Consider the following 25,004-nt stretch of genomic DNA (forward strand, 5'->3'; position numbering starts at 1 on the left):
CTATCTTAAGAGTCATGCCTAGGCTTTCCCACATACCACACGGAAGAGATAATTGATATCCGTTGGTTGACGTTATTATCCCCATATAACATCCTTCTTTTACATCATTGGTTGTACTTCCCAGACCACTTCTGTACTTCCCAGACCACTACTGTACTTTCCAGACTAATACTGTACTTTTTGTATGTTGTATTAGGTTATGTTATATACGTCTTATATAGATATTTCTTTACGATTTTTATTAATGTAATTTTCACAGAATATTCTAATAATCATTCTGTTTGTATATAGAGTCATCCACATACATATCCATACAGTAGGAAAAGCGTTTGACACGTCTGAATTTAGTGAGGGACATCATGCATGAGACAGTCTGCCCCATAGTAGGAGTACATATTGTCTCTATTGTACATGATGTCTCTTTCGGGATTCAGATGGATCAAACTTAGATAGATTAAATATTTTATTGACCATCCACTGATAAATTAGGACATTTGTAGGTTCTTTAGATATACGATGTCCAAAGACATCCCTTATATTATGGATGTCTAGAAATTATATTCTCTGGACCTGACCCCATTAGACTTCAATAATGGTTTTTGGATTGAAGGTTCAAGTTAAAAAAAAGAATAAAATACTGTAGTAAAACTTTATTTTGTTGATACTTGTAATTTTGACAATGTTATAATTTTAGGACCTAAATTCTCTTAAAAATGTTAGAATTTTCACCTTGCTAATATGACAAATACTTTTCTTTGAAAAACTGTTAAAAACAATCATGCATTAGTTTAGATCCTTAATAATACAGTTAATCTTGGTTAGAAGTGAACTAAAATTAAGAAATATACTTTACAAGACGTCCTAAACTACTCACAACTATTTCTGCAACATTTCTTATTGGGTGATTTAGGAAATCTTGCATTATGGAAGCCAAGTGTATATACTGTATACTTATACAGAGAAATATAACATTTATAAAAATATACTTGGTTATTTACAATAGTTTTTGTTTTTTATTATTGTGTAAAAATCTATAATTACGTCTATATACATATATACACCTTTCATAACATATACGTATTAGTGAATACTATATAACAATTGTTAAATAGAAAATACTCTATAGTACTACTTATACATTAGTTTCAAATCACTATTGTTAAACTAATTTTAATTGTATAACCTATTATCTCTAGTTAAATATTAAAATTACGATGGAAATATCCAGAAAGTTAATCTGAAAACAATTACATTGTTAGTTAATTAGTATCTGTAAGGTACAACTATTTAAACCTCAAAACCTCTACACAGACATGTTTGCCCTTATGTACAGTGTTTCAAAATACAAATTTAATAAGTAGTCTTTAGTAAAAAACATAAATTATATTTTAAATGTCTTTATTAAAAATTTTCCTTACCATATGTAGAATACAAACATGTCTCATTTTATCACAAAAGTTGGGCCATCACCGGTTGCAACAAACACATGTGCTCAGCACCTCGAATCGGCAAACGGTTCAAGGAGAAGTGTTTTATCATTTCAGGCACTGAAGTGAATGGTTGGCTGAACTGTCCCAATATGAAACAACCATCTGTGTTGTTCTTTTGAATTTTCATATGCATAAATCCTTTGGCACTCCTGTGGAAAGTAATTTTTGAGCAAGACTTGATGTGGTTTTTACATGCACTTACTTGAGAGACAATGAAAAATCGTTCTTTGATGATTCACTGTTTCTGACAAGAAAACTTCCTTCCTTCAGGTCCTTCAAGACAGTCTCAGCTTCTATACGCGTTATAGAACCATGAAACCAGCTATTGAAAGCACAAATTAGTACTTATTAGGATTATTTAACTACAACAACAATTGTACTTACCCTTGTTTTTCTAGGGGCCTCTTGTTATCGATGAGTATTTCACACGAGGAAATTTTACCTGTAGTATTGAAGTTCAAACCTAAACCTAACGACAATCCTAAACCTGGCCTTTGACAAACAGGCATATCGTTTAAATTCAACGTTAGCTTGGGAGCAAAACCTAAAACCCACCGATTAACTCCAAAGTATGTTAGCAAAATTCCATTACCTTGTCGGTCAGCTTCAACCACACTTTGACTAGAAGATGCCTGCGAAACGGAATCCTGTTGAACCCTCAATCTCCTCCTCAACTTAGGCATATCAAAAGGCAAGTCACGCAGATCCACGGAGGTGGCGCTGCTGGAGGTGCAAGGATCTTGCAGCAGCATCCTCCTTCTGCGCAGCTTCGGCATATCGAACGGCAAGTCGGAGAAGTCCTGTTGACTCGGGGCACCGGACATTTCCGAGTTGAATCCGAACCTAGATTTGATGCCTTCGCGCGACTGGATCGATATGCCGCTGTCCGAGCCCTGGATCTCCGTGTGGAAACCTAAACTTAGCAGGTTTCGATTTTGAGGTAGTCGTCGTTTAACTTTCATTATGTCCGGAGGGGTAAGGCAAACTTCTTCCGGTGAGCACTTCTGAGAGTTGTTGTTACGGTTGTTGTCGGAGGTTTCCGAGATTGGTTCTTGGGATGACTTGTCTGATATGGGGCTGAGAATATGTAATTTGTTGTTGTGTGGCATGAAATTTGAGCTTTGGGATATCGAGTATTTGCTGTTTCTGCCCGAGTCTGAGCTGTGGGAGCTCAACGAAGATGACTGTCTGCTTTCTGAGCTCGAGGTACTTCTGTTACCTTCGCTGGTGCTGCTCTTAATACTCTCCATGCTGCCACAGCTGCTACTAGTGATACTTTCAGTGCTAGAGTACTTATGTCTATGTATCTTATCTTTAATATTGCTCGACTTCTCTCGTTTCTTTAACATGAGGAAGTCCTTCCTCGGCCTGTCCTTGATCTCGTATATCCTATCCCTATTGAGTTGCAAATTATCTTTAGAATGACTAGGTCGGCCCTTAAACTCAGTTATGAACTGATTAGTGTTTGCAAAGTCCAAACGTAAGGAACTAGATGTTTGCATTTGCAAATTGCTATTGCTTTCGGTGGCAGAATGGCCTCGCAGTGAATTCGCCGAGTGATGCATGTGCTTCACACGGGTCTTCTGGTGCGACGGCAAGTTGGGGGCACTTCTGATACTGTTCATGATCAGCTCTTTTCCATGGAACTTTGTTGGTAAAGGTGCTGTGGACGGAGGTGATGGCGTGTAACATCTTAAGGGCAATAATGAAAGGCTGTCTGGAGCTTTTGATATCTCTACTGGTAGATGCATATCCTGAAAATAACCATAGGTTTGATGATTCACCTTGGAAGCCTGTGATGTAATGTGACTGACCTGCAAATTTTGAGAGAGTTCGCTGATGGCGTCCTCCTTGGCTTTCGTGGCGATTGTGGACTTGGACTCGCTTGCTTGTATAAGGACGGGATGGTTGGAAATTTTGTCTATCTCATCTAAATCGTCGTCGGACTTGCTGATCTGGCAGTCAAAAGCAGTCTCATACACATGCCTTTGTCGGGTCATGTCTAGCTCATCTTTTGTTGTGATTAAAATAAAAGGTGAGTTTATGTTTTTGGTGACATTCCTACAGTTGTCCGAGCTTTGCGAGTCGACGCTCGAGCTTTTAGTATACTTATTTTGACGGCTGGTTCTGGCTCGGATTGGTCTATCTAATGGTAAATTGTCGACGCTTGAGCTTCGTTTATGTTTCTTTAACGTTTTCCGTTTTTGATTTGTTGGTTTTGATTCAACATGATTGGTCACGTGTTGCGGCTTGTCCAAGCTCAGGCTCTTTTTGCATTTGTAGGCGTTGCTCTTCACTGGCGATCCCTCGGTTGTTTTATATTTGTATAGATCCCCGTAGTAGTACGGGGATGGGTGGCGTTTGATGTCTGCTTTCGTTGGCGATTTGACTGTCTCACTTTGGGGGAATACGCATTCATGTATACTGTTTGGAGATGTTAAGTCTAAGGGATTGAGTAAAGTTACTCTGCGATCGAAGAATACTTCATCTGACGATGGTTCAGAGCATGCATCTAAAATTAATAACATCAAACAATTATTTCATCATAACTTGACTTAATAATTTAACAATAACTAAAAGTACATTGACAGAAATATTATAAACGTCAGACATTGTGTGCACAATAAAAATACGAAGAAATTTTCAGTTCATTACGTATATTTCCTGAAACTGAGAAGTTATTACAAGAGAAAAAGGAGAAAAACTATTAAGATTATAAAACAGAAAAAACTAATTTAAAAGTTGGTAAAGAAACGGTGAAATATGAAACTAAACAATGTAAAAAGAATGAACAAAGCCTCGAGAGGAAAATAGCAAAGAGGGAAGCCTGAAGCACTAAACAATTTTGCATATAATCTTACGTAGCAGCAAAAACGCTTTTAAAGTTGACCCAAAATTTCACCAACTTTAAACTGATTAGCAGGAATATATTACAGTCCCCAACAAAATGTGTAACATACCTGTTGTATACGGTTGTGAATATTCTCGATCTGGACTAGTGAAGCATTTACTGTCATTTTCGTCGTTATTTGTAGGCTGTCTTTGGTCGCGTGGACTAGAATATGTTTCTAAAACCGTAATCTGCAAAATAAAATATAACAATCAATCTCGGGCGACACGACGTTGAACGTCACGCTCCTTGTACAACGGAACAACACACCCGAAACATAAATCCGAAATAGAAATCCTTTTATCTAGGGGAAAGCGTCGCTAAAGGGACGACTGGAAGGACTAAATTGTTGTGATCATTATTATTCAAGTGAATACTTCTCCTGGCTGAAGGAAAATTGTCGGAGATTATTAAGTTCGCAGGTTTAGAAGCATTATTGGCGATTATGGTGTTTTCTACTTTTTTTTGGATGAACAGTCGTCGAGAGTGTGAATTTTCCTTTGTGTAAGGACGAAGCTGCGACGTCGATCGTTGCGGAATTTAAAATAATCACGACGATGGGTTCTGTAATTGTCTGGATAATGTTTCAATGAATTTTTTAAGTGAAATCTATTTTTAACATTGGGATTCTAATTGTGTGGAGATCGACTCTATATCAAAATCATAATATATTGTATTATTTATTTATTTTTCTACAATTAAAAAAATATATAAGTATATATAATATGATATTTGTCTAAGCTTTATTAAACGTAATGAATATTAATATTAGTACTTTTGAGTATTGTTGAGTTGTTAATCAAAAACATATTAATTATTACAAACACATGAAATAAATATAGGAATTAGATAAAAATATTTATAATTTATTTAATTTTTTTTAATTTATCTATTTTTAACATTGAGATTCTAATTGTGTGAAGATCGACTCTATATCAAAATCATAATATGTTGTATTATTTATTTACTTTTCTACAATTAAAAATATATATAAGTATATATAATATGATATTTGTCTAAGCTTTATTAAACGTAATTAATAATACCATTAGTACTTTTGAGTACTGTTAAGATATTAATCAAAAACATATTAATTATTACAATAACATGAAATAAATATAGGAATTAGATAAAAATATTTATAATTTATTTAATTTATCTATTTTTAACATTGGGATTCTAATTGTGTGAAGATCGACTGTATATCAAAATCATAATATGTTATATTATATATTTATTTTTCTACAATTAAAAAAAATATATAAGTATATATAATATGATATTTGTCTAAGCTTTATTAAACGTAATGAATATTAATATTAGTACTTTTGAGTATTGTTGAGTTGTTAATCAAAAACATATTAATTATTACAATAACATGAAATAAATATAGGAATTAGATATATTTTTTTAATTTAACTTATGTTTCTTTATTCTAAAATATTTAAATGTGATTTTGCAACCACAATTATCTATTTAATAATAAAGATTTAATTTGATTTACTTAACTTATTTTATTTTTTAGTGGTTTCTTTTGAAGAAATGATAAATTGACTTGTATAATTAATTTTAAGTGAATTGGAAATATAAAGGTGTTCAGGGACCTTTCTCTTTTCTTTTGATTTATAACTTATTAATTATATTATTTAATAATGTAGCAATGTTAATCTTAAAGTATTATAAAAATACTATTTTTGTATTTTATAAAATGCTACATCTATTTTTCTGAATTGAGCTGGATATAAATATAGCAACTTTAAACAACATTAACACTTTGTATAAGATCCTTTTTGTTTTATAATTTTGAATGTTTTCTATAGGGTTGATTTCTGGAGATTGGATTGGGATAAACATAAGTACTGGCATCCAATTCATATCTTTAGTATATTTTAATAAGTTGCTATAATTATGGCCTCTACTGTAGGTGGTCCAGTTTTAACAAAATTTGGGATGGTAGTTTAATTTCATTAGAGGTAATTTGACCGCCTGGCGATATCAAGGAAATTGTGGAACCCCATTTACTGTCTTACTTTAGTATCCTTTAAAATCCAGCAGGGTAACAGTCGACCTTATATTGCGAGGATTACTTTGAAGTGTTTCCAACTTTCGGATGTAAATGTATGGTCATAATCAACGAGATCTTCAGACTTATCATCGATTGACCAAGTGTGAGACCTCATAGACAGGAAATTAAGGCAGATTAAGACAGATATTCAATGTCAAGCAGAGGTGGCAGGACGAATTGGACACTTCATTAGAACAATGCCAAAGAGAGACAATGATTGTCATGAATATCCAACTCATAATTAGTTTAAAAGAACACTAATCAATGTTTTTTGTGAATTTAATCATTTACTCAAATTGCACACCAAAAGTCAACGACATCTGTGATCTGTGTGTTTTATTTTCTGTCACTGAGTACACGATTAAGAATTACAATTGCAAATTGCAGCATCCACAATTGAATGAGGAGAGAAAGGGTTGAAATTTGTATTTCTGTAACAATTAACCCTATAAACGATTTTAATTAAATCTGACTACAAGTGCCTAAATATTTATAACGCGGTTTCCTCGCCATTGAGCCGAATTCATGCTGCAATGTTTAATATAATCCTTTGTCTGACTGGATCAGCATTCATCTTGAACGAGCCAGGTTAGGGGTTGTGGCACGTTCAGTCCCACCATTGTCACATAAATTCCATTTTTATGGGCCCACATTAATCCGTAGTGCGCAGTTTTAATACTGATATTCCTTTCCCTTTTCGGAATATAATTTCTTTATTTGCGTCTGGTCTCGCACACCTTTTTCCACCGTTAACGGGAATTTTCTTGGTGCCGTTAGAGGGAAAAAAAGGGGTAGCTCTGAATTATTAACGGGCCACGGGTTGTTTATCGGCCCACACATCTCGATGAGTCATCCGTTTCATTTACTTGTTTTTTCAATTATTGTTAATTCGTTGGCGGGGGTGGACGAAAATAAATTCGCCCGTGCTATTTATAAAACGAATTAATGCACTTATGTAAATCGATAGCAATTTACACGCCGGACCGCACAACTAGACTAGACACATGAATATTACATATTACATAATTGCCACCCCCGCCCCCTCGAATGGAAAGCTGGTGGACGAAAAATTGGATCCTGCCCCGGCGGTGATTAATGAGGGAGGTACATGTTTTACATGACAATACGTTTATGAATGTAGCGTTTTCTAATTTGTCTTTTTGTGTTTGTTCGTCGTCGGCAAATTGGGCTGCGGTGCGTGGTTGCGGACGCAATTACGGTTACGGCCACTATAGACTATAGACGTGATACTTCGATTGATCAATTGGTGCGAACGTGATTAGGGGACCAGTAACGATTCAATCAAGGCGGTGTTAGATAAGATACGGACACATAAAGCAATTCGTCCGGTTCGATTAACTAAACCGGCGCATCCGCCGTTTTTATAAAAGGCTATCTGTTTTATTACCGGGTTAGGAAAAAGTAATTTACGATCATGATTTATCGGAATCAATTTTTATACAATGTTTTACCCTTTTTTGTAATAAACTGTATATTTTACTTTTTATTACGTTGTATTTAAAACATTTCCTAAAACAGGTCCTAAAACAGGTCCTCGTTGGAGAAAGTGATGAAGTAAAAATCGTATGATTTTGTTTTGTCAATTTAAAAATATCAATAAATGTCGTCCTGAAACCTATATTAAGGAAGAAATTGGTAATATCTCGAGCAAAATCCTCGTGCAACATGTTTGAAAATAGGTCAGCCACTGAATTTCGATGAATCAGCCATTAGAAAGAGGATTCATCCAATGACTTTCATCCATAAGGTGGACAAATAGACAAAATTAGACATTTGACATTTGTCATTTGCCAATTCTCTCTTTGCACGCAACGCAAATGAGCCTTTTATTGATCGTATTGTTAAAAGCAACAAAGAATGACTGAATTACGACAATTCTTACTGGTCTGAACAAGAGGCCAAAAAATCAATGAAAGTATCTATTGTTTGAATTTATGAAATACTCAATGTTGAACTTCTGTAGTTAAAAGACTCAAACCAAAATGTAATTATATTCCTATGTATTTATTAAAAGAAAACCATAGATAATATTAAATGAAGAAAAAACTGACTATTTAATTTTAGGTTTAGGAAAATTAAAGCTTATTCGAAATATTGAATATAAAAGGAGTTTAACTTGACATTTTTATGATTTTGAATGAATAAATGAATAAATTTCAATAGTTTAAAACATGTACATAAATTAGTGTAATAAATAAAACAATTACAAAAATTAATTGTTGCCATCATAAATTTTTCACTTATTGAACAATATTTAGTAGTTCAGAAACTTTTGATGTCAATTAAATTTTATTTGAAATTTTTAGAATTAAAATAAGTATGCTAATTAATTAGTCTATTTCTTACAATATAAAATATTTTTTTTATAAAAAAATATACATATAACTAATTAGACAAATCAAAGTCGTATTTTTGAAATAGTTTTAATTTTATTACACTATTTTATTTATAATTTAGTCAAGGAACAAATTTAAATTTATTGATCATTATCCCATTGTTTCCTTTTAAGAGATTTCACAGAATTTTCAAGTCATTCGAAAGTTTGTAAATTAATTACTTGTAATAATTGAAACAAGTAACTTTTTTAATTTTTAAATTTCAACCTTTGATATCATATTTCAAAACTTTTTTACTTTTGATGTGTTTTTAAATTAAAGAAAGGTAAAAAAGTACTTTCTGATTAAATTGCAGTTCAATTTAAAAACTTTATTTTCATTTAAAATGTATTAAAACGGCTATAAAGTTTGTTCATATGCAAATCACTGAAATTTCTGTAAAATACATGTGCAACCAGAAAATTTATCATCTAATTAATTTGAAATTCTTTTACACATTCTTTCAAACATTAATTATGAATTAATGCAAAAATTTTGATATTTTAGATATTTTTTAATTAAACCAAAGTAGCACAAAGCATTGAATTAAGCTTCACTTATTAAAACGTCATTTAAAACAAATAAATTCAGCACACACACAAAATGCACCTAAAGCATTTTTAATTTAGTAAAATTAAAGTCCTCCAAAATAGATGTGCAACCAGAAAATTTATCTTCTAATTAATTAGTATTCAAAAGTTTTTTTATTCTATTTTTAAAATGTTTTATTCTTTGTTTCAAACCTTTAGAATGAAAAAAATGTACGATGATCATTTTTTATTGATTTTCAGACAAATTTCTTAAATTTTTGTAAGTTACAGAATATAATAATTGTATTTAAGATGAATAAATATTGATCTTAAATTTTATTGTGTAAACTTAAAGTAATTTAGAAATAGTTTTAGTTTAATTAAAAATATATTTATTAAAATGGCAACATGTGAAATATTTTACTTATAATTTAAGGGAGGATAAAATTATTTTATATTTTTGTCAATTATTCAAAAATTTTATTAAATAAACTTATTTTGATAATTGTACTTAGTTATAAAAAATTAAAAACAACAAAACAAATAGATAAAATAATTGGAAATAGATTTTAAATTATTATATTTTATTTTATTCGTCTCATGAAATTTTCAGAAAAAAAATAATATATAATTTAATTAGACTAAATTAAGTAATTCAGAAATAGTTTTAGTTTTATTGAATAATTTTATTACTAAATATAAAGAAGAATAAAATTATTATTATTTTTTCAATTATTACAAGTTACAACAAATTTTATAAATAAATATATTATTATATATTTTAAATGGGATTTCATAAAAGTTTTGATATATTAAAAACCCAATATTTGCAGTTGAGATTAACACAGATTATTTTGAATTTTAATGTTTATATTTATTTTTAATAATTTCAAATATTAAATAGAAAAAAAAAAGAAAAATATTTTAAGCTTAACTTTAAATTATGTATTGTCGATTATATTTTATTTCTTAAAGGTGGTATTATTTTAAGTAGTTGGGGTAGTTAATCTTCATCCCATTGTTCTCTTTTAGGAACTTTTAAAAAACTTTTATCTTTTTTAAAAGTTTACTAATTACTTGTAGTTAATTGAAACAAGTAACTTTCCATTTTTAAATTTCAACCTTTGATATTAAACTTTCGATATTTCATATGTTATAAATAAAACCGAAATAACAAGAATTATCCTTATTAAAACAGCATAAAATTAATTAAGTTAAGTGAAATATTCAGAATAACATAAAACAGATAATTAATAAGTTTTATATACCTTTTCTTAATTATCAATTATTCATAAACGTCAATTATAGAATTTTTCTACAAATAAATTTTTTAATTACTTAAAAATTATAAACCGAGATTAAAGCATATTAAATATGAATTATATTGATTAAATTTATTTTAGAAAATGGGATAAGGAAAAATTAGAAATATCAAATACTAAAAGGTAATTTTTTTTTCGATTAAAAATTACTATTATAAAATATTAAATAAAAAAATATTTGATAAAGGTATTGAACTAAGTTTTGGTTTTATTAAAGTCTTTTATTATTAATTAAGGAAAATTAAAATTATTTTATATTGTTCATGTGTTCCAAAATATTTGGGGGCAAAAAAATAATGAAACAACACTAAATAAATTGTAATTAGTCATTATCCCATTGTTTTCTTTTAAGAGCTTTTACAAAACTTTCACATTATAAAAGTTTGTAAATGAATTATTTGCAATTAATTGAATCTAGTAACTTTTTCAACTTCAAACTTTGATATCAGACATTAAAACTTTTGATATTTCACACAATTTTTATTAATTAAAGCACGATAACGTAAAGCATTATCTCATTAAAATCTGCTTTTCATTCAAAACTAAATTAAAACACCCATAAATTTCGCACACTCACAGAAACCACACCGAATTTACCTAAACCACACTTTTAATTTAGCAAAACTAACAAAAATAAAACAATTCTTAAGTCCTCCCAAAGCACATGTGCAACCGGAAAATTTATCGTCTAATTAAACGGGGCATCTCGAAATTGAAGTGGAACAAAACTAATCTCGAATAATGCAATGGGATCATAAATTTTTCGGGAATTTAATAAACACAATAGACATAAGCCACCAAACGTTTTTGTGGCACAAAAGAGAGACGATAGAGACGCGGTGTTTATCAAACAAAAAAAAAAAAAAAAAAAAAAAACACATTAACACATAATCCACGGATAACGGACGAGCGTGCCCTCGATGGAAATATTGGAAATTCAAATTTTTTTCGTGCACACTCACCTTCTCTTCATTGGGACTAGATTCGACGAAGTGGGTGACCGATGCCGCCGCTGAGACCGGCCTGATCTTGTTCAGATGATCAATCGGCAGTATGTAGTCGTCGCAAAGGGATATCTAAAACGGCAAAACAAAAGCCCAGGTAAAACATATGAGCGCCATGTGATCCAAGAAGTCGGTACACTAGCAAGGGGGGTTAGTTTAACCGGACCGCTTACCGGAACGGCGGAAAGCTCGACGGTGTGGACCCGTAACGGTGAAATGAACGTCAAAAATTGCAAAAACAAATAGTGACACAGTCGGTGTGGAAAATCGGGGAAACACTGTTGGCGGTGATGAGTCATCGACTATTTACGGGATCGGGGAATATTGTGACATCGGCGGGGTCCAATGGGATGGCGGCGGGCGGGCTTGCGCCGCGGCGGCCGTCACGCCGCCAACAAAAGGCAGATCGATGCCGTGCGCGCGGCCCGAAACCGAAAGCGCACTTTCATTTTTACCCGCTCATTATCGGGGATGGAATATGTGCATGTGTGTGTGCGGGGAGAGGGAAAAACGCCACTTTTCGCACATTCAATTAACGATATTTACACTCGGAATTAATTTCCTATTAAATGCATACGTGACGTTGCTTGAGAATTAAATTGCACGGAAATTCAAGGATAATTAAAGGATTTGTCGGCGTTCAGTTTGTTTCGGCCGTGTTTGCTTTGTTTCAATCGTGCAAAGCGACAAAGGATGATGTTACTCATTGAGGTTTTCACGTCACACTTTCGTTTCGTTTCATATTTCTTTGCGCATTCTCAATGCATAATATTTACCATGAAAGGCATTTTATTAGCTTACCGTATTTATCTCGTCTGCCTTTTGTCAAAGCTTCTTTCAACACTCTATATTTTAACAAACATAATTATATTCAACGATTTACTGCCTAAAAAACCTCTCAAATATATAATAAAGTATTTAATGTAACATCATGAGACGGAAATTGAATTTTTTGAGTGAGCCAAATTGATATTAAAGGATTTGCTGCATTTCTTTGCTTCCTTCATCTCATTTACCTTACCAAGCTTCATAATAAAATTTTGTAATAAATACAATTATATTTAAGGATCTTTTATTTATTTATTTTTTAATTTAACAAACATTGAATTTTATTGGATTTGAAATGTTTTACTCCTTTATTAAAATTGACTTTCGAAGATTCTTCAACATATTTATACCCTCATAAATAAAAATATTTAATTCATCAAATATCATAAATGAAACATTAGATTTTGTTGAATCACTGAAAGATTAAACCGTCCTGAATCTCAAGGATAATTAAAGGATTTGCTGTATCTCGACGTATTCATCTCATTTGTCTTTTAAAATTTCTTCAGTAACAAAATTTTGCGATAAATACAATTATAGTTAAATGTCTAAAAATAAAATTATTTAATTTATCAGACATTATATGTCATAAATTCAATTACTGGAAAGTTAAATATCTCTAAAACTAATGGATAATTAAAGAATTTGATGTATTTCGACGAATTTGAATTGTTTATATGGATTTGAAATGTTTATATTTAAGGATCTTTTATTTATTTATTTTTTAATTTAACAAACATTGAATTTTATTGGATTTGAAATGTTTTACTCCTTTATCAAATTTGCTTTTCAAAAATTCTTCAACATATTTATACCCTTATAAATAAAAATATTTAATTCATCGAATATCATAAATGAAACATTGAATTTTGTTGAATCGCTGGAGGATTAAGCCGTCCTGAAACTCAAGGATAATTAAAGGATTTGCTGCATCTCGACATATTTATCTCATTTGCCTTTCAAAGTTTCTTAAATAACAAAATTTTGCGATAAATAAAATTACAGTTAAATGTCTAAAAATAAAATTAATTTCTCAATCAATCATCATAAGTGAGAAAACTGAATTTTGTTGAATTACTGGAAAATTAAATAGTATCTAAACTTAAGGATAATTAAAGGATTTGCTGTATTTTGTTGTATTTATCTCATTTATCTTTCACAGCTTCTTCAACAACATTTTGTAATAAATAAAGTTATATTTATATTCCCAAAAATAAAAATATTTAATTTCTCAAACATCATAAGTGAGAAAACTGAATTTCGTTGAATTACTGGAAAATTAAATGGTATCGAATCTAAAGGATAATTTAAGGATTTGTTGCATTTCGTTATATTTATCTTATTTACTTTTCAAAGCTTCTTCAACAGCACTTTATAATAAATACAATTATATTAAATTAAATGGTATCGAAACTTAAGGATAATTAAAGGATTTGCTGCATTTCTTTGTATCGATATTATTTACTTTTCAACTTCTTCGACAACTTTTTGTAATAAATACAATTATATTTATATCCCCAAAAATAAAAATATTTAATTTCTTAAACATCATAAGTGATAAAACTGAATTTTGTTGAATTACTGAAAAATTAAATAGTATCAAAACGTAAGGATAATTAAAGGATGTATCCCTAAAATTAAAAAATATTTCTCAAATATTATAAGTGAAGAAATTGAATTTTGTAGACTTACTAAAAAATTAAATTGTACTGAAACTCAAAGATAATAAAAATATTTGCTGTATTTCGTTGTATTTATCTAATTTGTCTTTCAAAATAACAAATTCTCATTCTAAAAATAATAAAACCTCACAGGACAGAAATTGAATTCTGTCGGATTAGTGGAAAATTAAATCGAACCGAAATTCAAGGATAATTAAAGGATTTGCTGCATGTTCAGTTTGCTTTTTATACCGATCGTAAAACTAACAAAGGTTAACATACCTCGATGAGGTTTTTCACTTCATTTATTGGCATTGCGTTTTGTCAAAATTGAAAGCTCACGCGAAATATTTGTTTGTGTTTGCGTTTTTTCATCCGTTTTTACACAGTGCACTATCAATAATTAATGGTGGGTGTATTTTACGATTGTTTAAGTTCTGTTTGGGTTGTTTATGGGAGAGCAATTAATTGTTCCTCCTTTTTTTAAAATTAGGATTTTTCAGATAATAAAAACTGTGTTTTTAGTGATTTTTACGTTTTTAGTTATTTCTTACGTTTTTAGTAATTTTTTGGGAATCCAGGAAGAATTAGAATTTTTTTATTTTTACATTTTTAATTATTTTTCCGAATATTAGTAAAGAAATAAAAATCCAGAAAGTTATTAAAGTGAAACTATGTAATTTAATCAGTATGGATTTTATCGCTTGGAAATTGATCGTATGGATTTTAATCGTATGGAAATTGATTGTATTGATTTTAATCGTACGGAAAATGATCGTATGGATTTTAATCATACGAAAATTGATCGTATGGATTTTAATCGTATCGGTATTGATAGTATGCATTTTAACCGTATGGAAAATGATCTTATGGATTTTAATCGTACGGAAATTGATCGTATGGATTTTAATCGTACGGAAAATGATCGTATGGATTTTAATAGTACGGAAATTGATCGTATGGATTTTAATCGTATGGAAATTGATTGTATTGATATTAATCGTACGGAAAATGATCGTATGGATTTTAAACATACGAAAATTGATCGTATGGATTTTAATCGTATCGGTATTGATAGTATGCATTTTAACCGTATGGAAAATGATCTTATGGATTTTAATCGTACGGAAATTGATCGTATGGATTTTAATCGTACGGAAAATGATCGTATGGATTTTAATCGTACGGAAATTGATCGTATGGATTTTAATCGTATGGAAATTGATTGTATTGATTTTAATCGTACGGAAAATGATCGTATGGATTTTAATCATACGAAAATTGATCGTATGGATTTTAATCGTATCGGTATTGATAGTATGCATTTTAACCGTTTGGATAATCATCTTATGGATTTTAATCGTACGGAAATTGATCGTATGGATTTTAATCGTACGGAAAATGATCGTATGGATTTTAATCGTACGGAAATTGATCGTATGGATTTTAATCGTACGGAAATTGATCGTATGGATTTTAATCGTACGGAAATTGATCGTATGGATTTTAATCGTATGGGTGTTGATAATATGGATTTTAATCGTATAGGAAATGATCGTATGGATTTTAATCGTACGGAAAATGATCGTATGGAAATTAAAAAATTTAGAAAAACTTCGATAACTGGATAATTCGAATGTCAAAAAACAATCCAATCTTGTCAACTGAAATTAAAGCCAATCTGGAGGAAATGGATGAAATAATTATTTTAAAATTGCAAAATTAATACTTTAAAATTAATTAAATATTTTATATATTTAACAAACATAAAAATATAAAAAAAATATTTTCTATGTAAATTTTTATTTTTCAATTATCTAACAACTTAAATTCAAATTAAAAATGATTATTTCATTGTTAAGAAAGAAATTTAGCCATACACTGTTATTATAAAATTATACGCTTTTTTGTAAAAGTTTTGTAATAAAAGTTTAAGAGCGTGATTATAACTTTTATATCTTGTTTGACAGTTTAATAAATAATAATCTAAAATTTCAAATAACATTACCACTAATGAAGATTATTGATTTTCAAGCTTATTCACGTGCAGAAGTTTTCAACTGAATAATTATTCGTAAATCACAAAGGAAAAGTAAAATAGAGCAATTTACGAAAATACCTGTTTTACCAGAACAATACCTGCGATTTATAAGTTCCAAAAACTCCCTGCATCTGACGCACATTCACTATTCAAACAATCTACATTTATTTATACGAGGGCACATTATTATATTTCCATTCTGTCGTTCCCGAACAAACGTCTCGTCGTAAAACCTAACCGACCATATTTCCCCGCAGTCAAAATTTTATTACATATTATTGATTCCCGTTTCCCAGATTCGTAAAAAAATATTTTACGTCCGTGTACATCAAAAAAGAAAAAAAAAATACGGACGTTTATATTCAGTGTGCGTAGTAACGTCCCCAGCTCCGTCTCCTCTTTTGCACCGTATTTAAATAAATGTATGTACTCATGTAACACAAGCACTCCCCCCGAAATAAAACCGGGTTTCGGTTTGGAATAAGCGAAACACTTGCCCGGATTTATTAATGTGGTGGTTCGTGTACGGGGTGTGCCAAATTGGCTGCTTTTGGCTGTTTACAGAAAGGGTGTTTACAGACCAAATAGTGAAAAACTGATCTAAGAATCAAAGGATCAACTTCTGAAGTACCTAAGAATATTTAATTTGGCAGATTTGGAAAAATTGTAAATTTATTAATATGGTTGTTTGTGTACAGGGTGTCCCAAATTGGTTGCTTTTGGCTGATAAAAGAGTGTTTACAGACCAAATAGTGAAAAACTGACTTAAGATTCAAAGGATCAATTTCTGAAGTACCTGAGAAAATTGAATTTGGCAGATTTGTAAAAATTGTAGATTTATTAATATCGTGGTTTGTGTACAGGGTGTTCCAAATTGGTTGCTTTAGGCTGATAAAAGAGTGTTTCAGACAAAATAGTGAAAAACTAACCTAAGATTCAAAGGATCAATTTCTGAAGTACCTAGAAAAATTGAATTTGGCAGATTTGGAAAAATTGTATATTTATTAATGTTGTGGCTTGTGTAAAGGGTGCCCCAAATTGGTTGCTTTTGGTTGATAAAAGAGTGTTTACAGACCAAATTGGCCTAAGATTCAAGGAATAAATTTTGAAGTACCTAAGAAAATTGAATTTGGCATATTTGGAAAAATTGTAGATTTATTAATGTGGTGGTTTGTGTAAAGGGTGTCCCAAATTGGATGCTTTTGACTGATAAAAGAGTATTTACAGACCACATAGTGAAAAACTGACCTAAAAATCAAAGGATCAATTTCTGAAGTACCTAAGAAATTGAATTTGGCAGTCTAACCATCATTTACAAAAAAAAAAAAAAAAAATTCGAGTTTTTAAACTAGATATCTACTTATTAAAAATAATATTTTGAAACCTATAAAATATGTAAAACATAATACACTGAATATTATGATTATTATTATTATTATGTAAAGTTTTTATTTTAATGTGTTTGACCAAAGTATTTTTATTTTTATTTTCAAAAAGGTATGATTAAACCATTCCTGAATAGTTTTCATAAAATTGTATGAAACAACAATGATAAATTAATAATATTTTAACAGTTTACATTAATTAAAAGTTATGGCTAAAATATTTAACATTTTAGAAAGTTGCTATAATAATGACCACCACTGTAGTTCATGGAAGCCGAAATATTAGTTAAAAATTTGTCCATGTAATAAATGGTACTAAAATATTATATAAAATCTTATTTTTTTATTTATGACCAAGGTGAACATTATGTGTAATTTTTACTTGATAACTCGAGCTTCGATTACTCGAATATCTTGATAACTCCAACTAAATATTTGGCACAACCTTCGATAAATTGAATTCCTCCTGCCTCAGGTAAACTTCTCGAGGTTTTTCCTTTCCGATGGTACCAGTCTTATGCCCAAATGGGTCCCTATCGGAACAATTCAAAGACCAATTAACGATTGATTAGAATAATGTCGGAAACTCCTACAAATTACTTTATAGTGTTTATTATTCTAAATGGAGTACATTTTACTAAGGGTTTTTCAAATTTATGTCTTAAAGACAACCCCTAAAATGGTAATTTCGCTACTAAAGCTATTCTGGAATGGTTTAATCGTAGTTTTTTTGAAAATCGTCAAACACACATAACTGACTTTTTTGCATTAAAATTAAAACTACATAATATATTACATATTAATAATACTGATTTTATTATGTATTACTGTGTATACTTTGACAGTATTTTTTGTTATATCTATCTTAAATTATACTTAAACCTTGATAACTTGATTTTTTTTTGTGTTGGTTGGTTTTTGAGTTATGGAAGTTCTACTTTATTATTTATTATAGTGCCAAAAGAGCGAATTTGGGTCACCCTGTACAGCGAACCATTTCCATTTTAATAATAACAACTTTGGGGCACCGAATGAAAAATTAAAATATGTGTTCGACGACGTTAATTATTTACAGCCTCCTAACAAACTCCTTCTTGCGCCCGTCCTTTAAAAACACCCCATGAAATATTCACCGGTAATTATTTTCGCAGGTCCGCCCTGGATATTACCCGAACGCGGCCATCTAAAAACGTCTTGTGCCCCAATTTTTGTCTTCTTAAACGCAACAACACACGACGTACGAAAAACGTCCACAAACTTTATCGCAATGTAATTTTAATTGAAATTTAAGGTACGCAAAACTTGTTTAGAAGCGGTTTTTTAACTGCCCGGCTTACTGTTTGTCTTGTACGATTTGTGACGGTGTGCACGAAATTTTTTAAAACCCTCATTAACGCACCGAAATGATCGTCGGACGATGGGTTAGGCGTTTTCCCACCCTTCCACGTGAAACTTTGCCGTCAATCAGACAACAGATAACGAGGAAATTGAGTTCAACGTAAATATTTGAGCTGAATCTTAATTGTGAAATATTCGTTAATCACAGTAAACTTGTAGTTTTTATCGTTGCGTTCTGGTAATTGATATTTAAGTTATGAAAGATAAATATTTTAATTTGTAAGTTAGGCAAACTGGTTTAAAAAAATGCAGTAGTAGTTTTGTAACTGCTTATGTTACTGTTACTTAAATATGCGCTGTTTAAATGTAATAGTGAAATAATTAAAAACATTATAATTAATAGTTACAATTAATATAAAATTTAAACATTATTTTGGCAGCTTAATAATTAAAATGTAACAAAATTTTATTTTTACCAAACACACGTAATATTAAAAATAATTATAGTTAATAATTCATGTTAAAAAAGTATATACAGTGAGGCCCATTTGATTATTCATTATTAAATAAAAATAGTTCAATTAAACTGTTTATACTCCTGCAGCTTAATAATTTAATTTTTCGTTAAAAATGAAATTAAAATATAAATTTTTTGGATTAATAATTCTAATCAACAAAATATTTAAAACAACAAAATAAAAAATAAATTGTTAAAGTAAAGCAAAATTAAATTTAAATAGTGAAAACACAGTTTTCTTAAAATAATTTTATTTGTGTAGCTTAAAAATTAAAATTGTACTAAATTTAAAAATACAAATATTTTGGATTAATAAGAAAAATTTTATTATTTTTTATATTATATTATTTATTTGTTTTCTAAAACTATTATCTGATTAGTACAGTTTATAATTTTCATTTGTTAAAAATGAAAAATTAAAGCTCCAAAAGTATAATTATTTTGTTATTTTGTTACTATTTTACACTATTTAAACAATTATTTTTTAATAATTTGACTTTTATTTTGTTGTTACAAGTATTCTTTACTGATTGTATTATTATTATTTTTTATATTATATTTATAATTTTTATTTATTATTTATACTGTTAATTATGTTTTAATTTATGAAAATGACACATTTTATAAAAATAAAAAAATAATTTTAAGCAACATTTTAACTATCTGTATATTTATCTGTTATTATTTTATTATATTATTTATAATGGTTGTATATTATTTATACTAATTATTTATTTCTTAAAACTATTAAAATTATTCAATTTTACATGTATTATTTAACACTAAATAAGAATGTGAATAAAAATTAATAAAATTTATAAAATTTTAAAGCTAAAAACAATGTATTAAGTAATTTTATATAATAGCATAAGTCAATATTAATATTTACTTCAAGAAAACAATTATTTTAATTTACTATTGATCCAAAATTTTCGTAATTTATTGGTTCAACTATATTTTTAAATTATTTGTAAATTGTTCAAAGTAAAATTCTTCTTATTAATCCAAAACTTTGATATTTTAAAATATTCTAATTACTAAAATTTTAATTTCTAAGCTACACAAGTAATTATTTATCACTATTTTTTATTTACACTATTTAAACAATTATTTTTTAACAATTTAATTTTTATTTTATTATTTCAAATATTTTTTATTGATTGTAGATTTCATCTTATCGAAATATTTATATTTTTTAATTTTTCAAAAACGAAAAATTTAATTTTAAGCTACATCAGCAAAATTATTTGAAATAAACAGTTTATTATTTATCACTATTATATCTATTATTTTTTATAATTATTTAAGAAAATGACATTTTTTAAAAATAAAAAAATAATCAGTCACTATTATATGTATCTGTTATTTTTTATATTCTGCTATTTATAATTGTTGTATATTGTTTATATTATTAGTTATTTATTATTATTTATTATACTTACATACATTATTTATAAATAAAAATTAATAGGATTTTACATATATAATTTCTAAAATTTTCTTATAATTATAATAAGAATAATAAATCAAATAACTTTATATAACAGTATTAGTAAATGTTGATTCTGGACCAAAAAACGTGGCATGTTGCCTACAAGTACATATTTTCATGTTTTACAATTGAAAAAACGTTGGTCAATGTCAGACAAAAAATGCTAATTTTATGGGGATGTCCCGCCTTCAAATGGGCCACACTGTATATTACCATAGTTATGTTTCTTGCTATGTGCAATACAGTCGTATTAAAATAGAGCTTTTTAATAACTATAAAACGTGACTTTATGCACGAATAACTGAATCCTCTCGAGAAATTTAATAATGGCAAATTACATGTTTAATTATTATAAATTTTAAAAGCTCGCTTAAAAGAGAGAACGGTTTTTTTTTAACAGTCCATCTCGCTGCACATTAAATGCACCCATAAAATCGAAGTTGATGGAACGTTATAATTAATACAGAGAAAGAAATATTGGTAGAAAAAGTTCTTAGTATCGAAGTGTTCTAATGAAATTATTAATTAATAGAGATAATTCAGTTTGGACGACATTTTCGAAATGTTAAATGTCTTTTTTCCTTTAATTTCATACTTATTATAAAAAAATACAAAGTCATCAAAAACATAATTAACAACTAAAGTATTATAAATTAAAATAAATGTATTCCTATGTAAGTGTTAACATTGACTAATGCAATTATACAAGGTTAATTGATGTTTTTTTTTTAATTTTCTTCATTTCTAGTAAAAATGATTTTATAAGAAAGTTCTAGGAGTGATCTATGTAGAAACCTATTAATTTTTATTTGTAGTGTTAATATTTAATTATATAAATTATTTAAAAAAATAATAATCATAATCCAAATATATTGGATTAATAATAAATTAAAATATAATGTTAGTTGATGCTTTTTTTAACGTTTTAGCTATTATCTGTGCAAAATTCTATTAATATTTATTTGCAGTGTTAACTAAAGTAATATTTAAAACCTGTAAAATTTAATATAAATAGTGATAAAATAGTTAGTTAAAATATTATAAATGAATAATAAAAAAAAATATTTTTCTATTATTAACTGCATTAACTAATACATTTTTCTATTATTAACTAATATATGTTGACAAATAAATAAATATCAGTGGTGTGATACATGTAAAAATTAATAAAATCAATAGAAATAGTGATAAAACAATTTTATTTATGTAGCTTAAAAATATATTTAAAAAAAATGACTTAAATATTTTGGATCAATACGGAGTCATAAAGAGGATTACTTAAAACAAATAATTAAAAAATAAAAAACAGTTTTACCGATTTAACTATTAACACTAATATGTGAAAAAATTAACAGTAGTAACTATAACTTTTTCGTGTTTAAATTAAAAAATACAAATTGAATTAATGAGAAACAAATAACAAATTATTAAAAATAAATGACAATCACATTGTTAAAAAATAAAATGAAATAATGATTTGAACGTTCCTGTCGAGACATATGTAAAATTAAACGTAAACATTGAAAAAATATAAGATCAGTTAATAATATATATTTGCATAGTTTAAAAAGTTAATTTTTCATTTTTAAAACATAAATGTACATTTTCAAACATATAAATATTTTTTATTAATGACAAGAATATTACTTTGAACAATTAAGAAATTACTAAAATAAGTAGTTGAAACAACCAAATAAAAACTAAGTTGATAAAAAAATAAAAAAAGTAATAATTTAAATATTAAAAATTTAATTTTCTGTTTTTAAAAAATTAAAACATAAACATTTTAAATTAATTATAAGAATTTTACTTTGAACAATTAACAAATCATCAACAAATCTAGTTTAAGTTACAAATGAAAATTTTGGATCAATACTAAATTAAAATAAGTTAAGTATGGCTTCTTAGAGTAAGTATTAAGATGACTAATGCAATTATATACAATTACTTGACCTATTTTTTAAATTTTCTTCATTTATAGTAACAATAAAATTAAAAGAAAATTTTAGGAATTATACTGTGTGTGTAAAATTCTATTAATATTTATTTACATAGTTAATTTATATAAATAATTTATGTAAAATTTAATATCATATGGTTAAATAAATATAATATAAATAGTAGTATAATAATTATAAATATAATTTGATAAATAATAGATAAATATGATAGTGATAAAACATTTTAAATAATTTTAATTGTGTTTGCTGTTAATAAATTAAAAAATACAAATTATTTGAGTTAATAAGAAAAATGTTCCTTCTTTATTATAATTATTTAAGAAAATCCTATTAATTTTTATTCACATTCTTAATTAATATTAATCAAATAAAATAGAATAGTATTAATAGTTTTAGAAAATAATATAAATAATATACAACAATTATATATAATATAAAAAATAACAAACAAATATAACAGTGATAAAATTGTTAAAATACTTTTATTGACGTAGCTTAAAATTATTTTTTATTTTTAAAAAATGTGTATTTCATAAATAAATATAATAAATAGTATAAATAATATTTAAATATAATAAAATAAATTAAAAAGTTTACAAATCATCAAACAACAAAATGATAATCTTGAATCAACATTGAATTATATAATGTGACTTAATGTATATTTTTCTTCATTTCTATTAATAATAATTATTATAATAAAAAATATTATAAATTTAAATAAATATGATATAAAATATAATAGTAATAAATAGTTTAATAATTTTACTGATGTAGCTTAAAATTCTAGTAATAAAATTATAAGACAATTTTAGAAAATATATATGTAAAATTTTATCAATTTTTATTCACATTTTTAATAAATGTTAAATAAATAATAACATGTATTATATATATAAATTTAATAGGGTTAATAGTTTTATAAAATAAATATAATAAATAAATAAAAAAATATAATAAATAATATATAACAATTATAAATAATATAAAAAATAATACTAAAATATAATAGTGATAAAACAGTTTAATTTTTAAATTAAAAAAAAAAACTACTTAAAGTAGCAAAATAAAAATTAAATTTAAGTAATTGTTTAAGTAGTGTAAATGTAAAATAAAATAGTGATAAAATAATGTTGTTAAAATAATTGTCTTCTGTAGATTGAAAATTTAGTTTTTCACCAATTAAAAAATACAAATTGAACTAATAAAAAGAATTTTACTTTCAACAAATAACAAATCAACTAGTTGATAGAGCAAAATGAAAAATAAATTGTTACAAATTAAAAAACACGTAATGGTAAATATCAGCGTTATTATTATACATTCGTATACATATTTACTGATAGTTGGCATAATAAATTAATAAGTTTATGTGTACATATGGGGATTTAAGTTTTAAAAACTCGTTTATAATAGAAAAACGGTGTTTATAACAGCCCAGTTTACTGTACATCTTGTAGATGCGCGAAAATTTACAGTGCATTTTAAATTGGAAAACATAGACAATCAATAAGGTAAGGTGTAGCAATTTGTTAGTGTATAAAAATAAAATGAAGGGATAGGTAGATAGATAGATAGATAGATAGATAGAGTGATAAGTGGTACAGATCAGAGAGATGCTGTTTTGTTTTAGGATGTTAGTAGTATTGTTAGACTGCTTGTCAATCATACCTTTTTTCCTAGGGTGGAAACTTCCTCATTTCCTCTAATAAATCTTTCAAATTTAAAACTATTAGACCTGTACAGTTCATTATCACATCTCTTACTACAGAATCTTCTGGTGATTGCGCGTGATTTGCAAGATTTGCAGTCCCTTACAGATTCCCAATCAATATTAAATATACCGCGAGACTTCCGATTCTCCTGAGACGGCCGCCGTCTGGATTTACTTCTGCGTTTCCTCCGTTTCTTGATAGAGTCCTGGACGACCGTCGTCTCCTGCGATCCGTCTTTTATGTCGGACTGACTTCTTTTCGAGAGGCCAACGCGTTTCAGAACTCTATCCATCGCAGCGGTGTAGCCTGCACTGTTCGAGACTGGCCGTGGTATCTAAGCGCATACCGGCGCGCATTCGACTGACTGTC

General features: G+C 28.0%; 1 protein-coding gene across 2 annotated transcripts; it reads right to left on the minus strand.

Annotated features, from left to right (window-relative positions):
• Positions 1 to 635: 635 nt before the first annotated feature.
• LOC109609452 (uncharacterized) lies at positions 636 to 24,975 on the minus strand. 2 transcript variants are annotated; one of them, XM_020026114.2, is made up of 9 exons: positions 24,592 to 24,974; positions 11,656 to 11,769; positions 4,451 to 4,571; positions 3,305 to 4,002; positions 2,083 to 3,244; positions 1,875 to 2,034; positions 1,693 to 1,812; positions 1,419 to 1,639; positions 636 to 1,237 (listed from the first exon to the last, which is right to left on the minus strand). In XM_020026114.2, the coding sequence occupies exons 1-8, from the start codon at positions 24,925 to 24,927 to the stop codon at positions 1,450 to 1,452; spliced, it is 2,901 nt and encodes a 966-aa protein (XP_019881673.2). In that variant the 5' UTR covers positions 24,928 to 24,974; the 3' UTR covers positions 636 to 1,237; positions 1,419 to 1,449. The 2 variants fall into 2 exon arrangements, with proteins under 2 accessions (XP_019881673.2, XP_049826658.1); XM_049970701.1 differs by having other exon boundaries at positions 1,875 to 3,244; positions 24,592 to 24,975.
• Between the last annotated feature and the right edge of the window lie 29 nt (positions 24,976 to 25,004).

Source organism: Aethina tumida, chromosome 1 (genome assembly GCF_024364675.1).
Source record: "Aethina tumida isolate Nest 87 chromosome 1, icAetTumi1.1, whole genome shotgun sequence".
Lineage (NCBI taxonomy): Eukaryota > Metazoa > Arthropoda > Insecta > Coleoptera > Nitidulidae > Aethina > Aethina tumida.

Coding starts and splice junctions, on each gene's coding strand:
- LOC109609452 (XM_049970701.1), bottom strand. CDS start 24,927: ATGGATAGAGTTCTGAAACGCGTTGGCCTCTCGAAAAGAAGTCAGTCC. Junction 3,245..3,304: donor AACTCTCTCAAAATTTGCAG/GTCAGTCACATT, acceptor GGTTATTTTCAG/GATATGCATCTACCAGTAGA. Junction 1,813..1,874: donor AGGCCCCTAGAAAAACAAGG/GTAAGTACAATT, acceptor TGCTTTCAATAG/CTGGTTTCATGGTTCTATAA.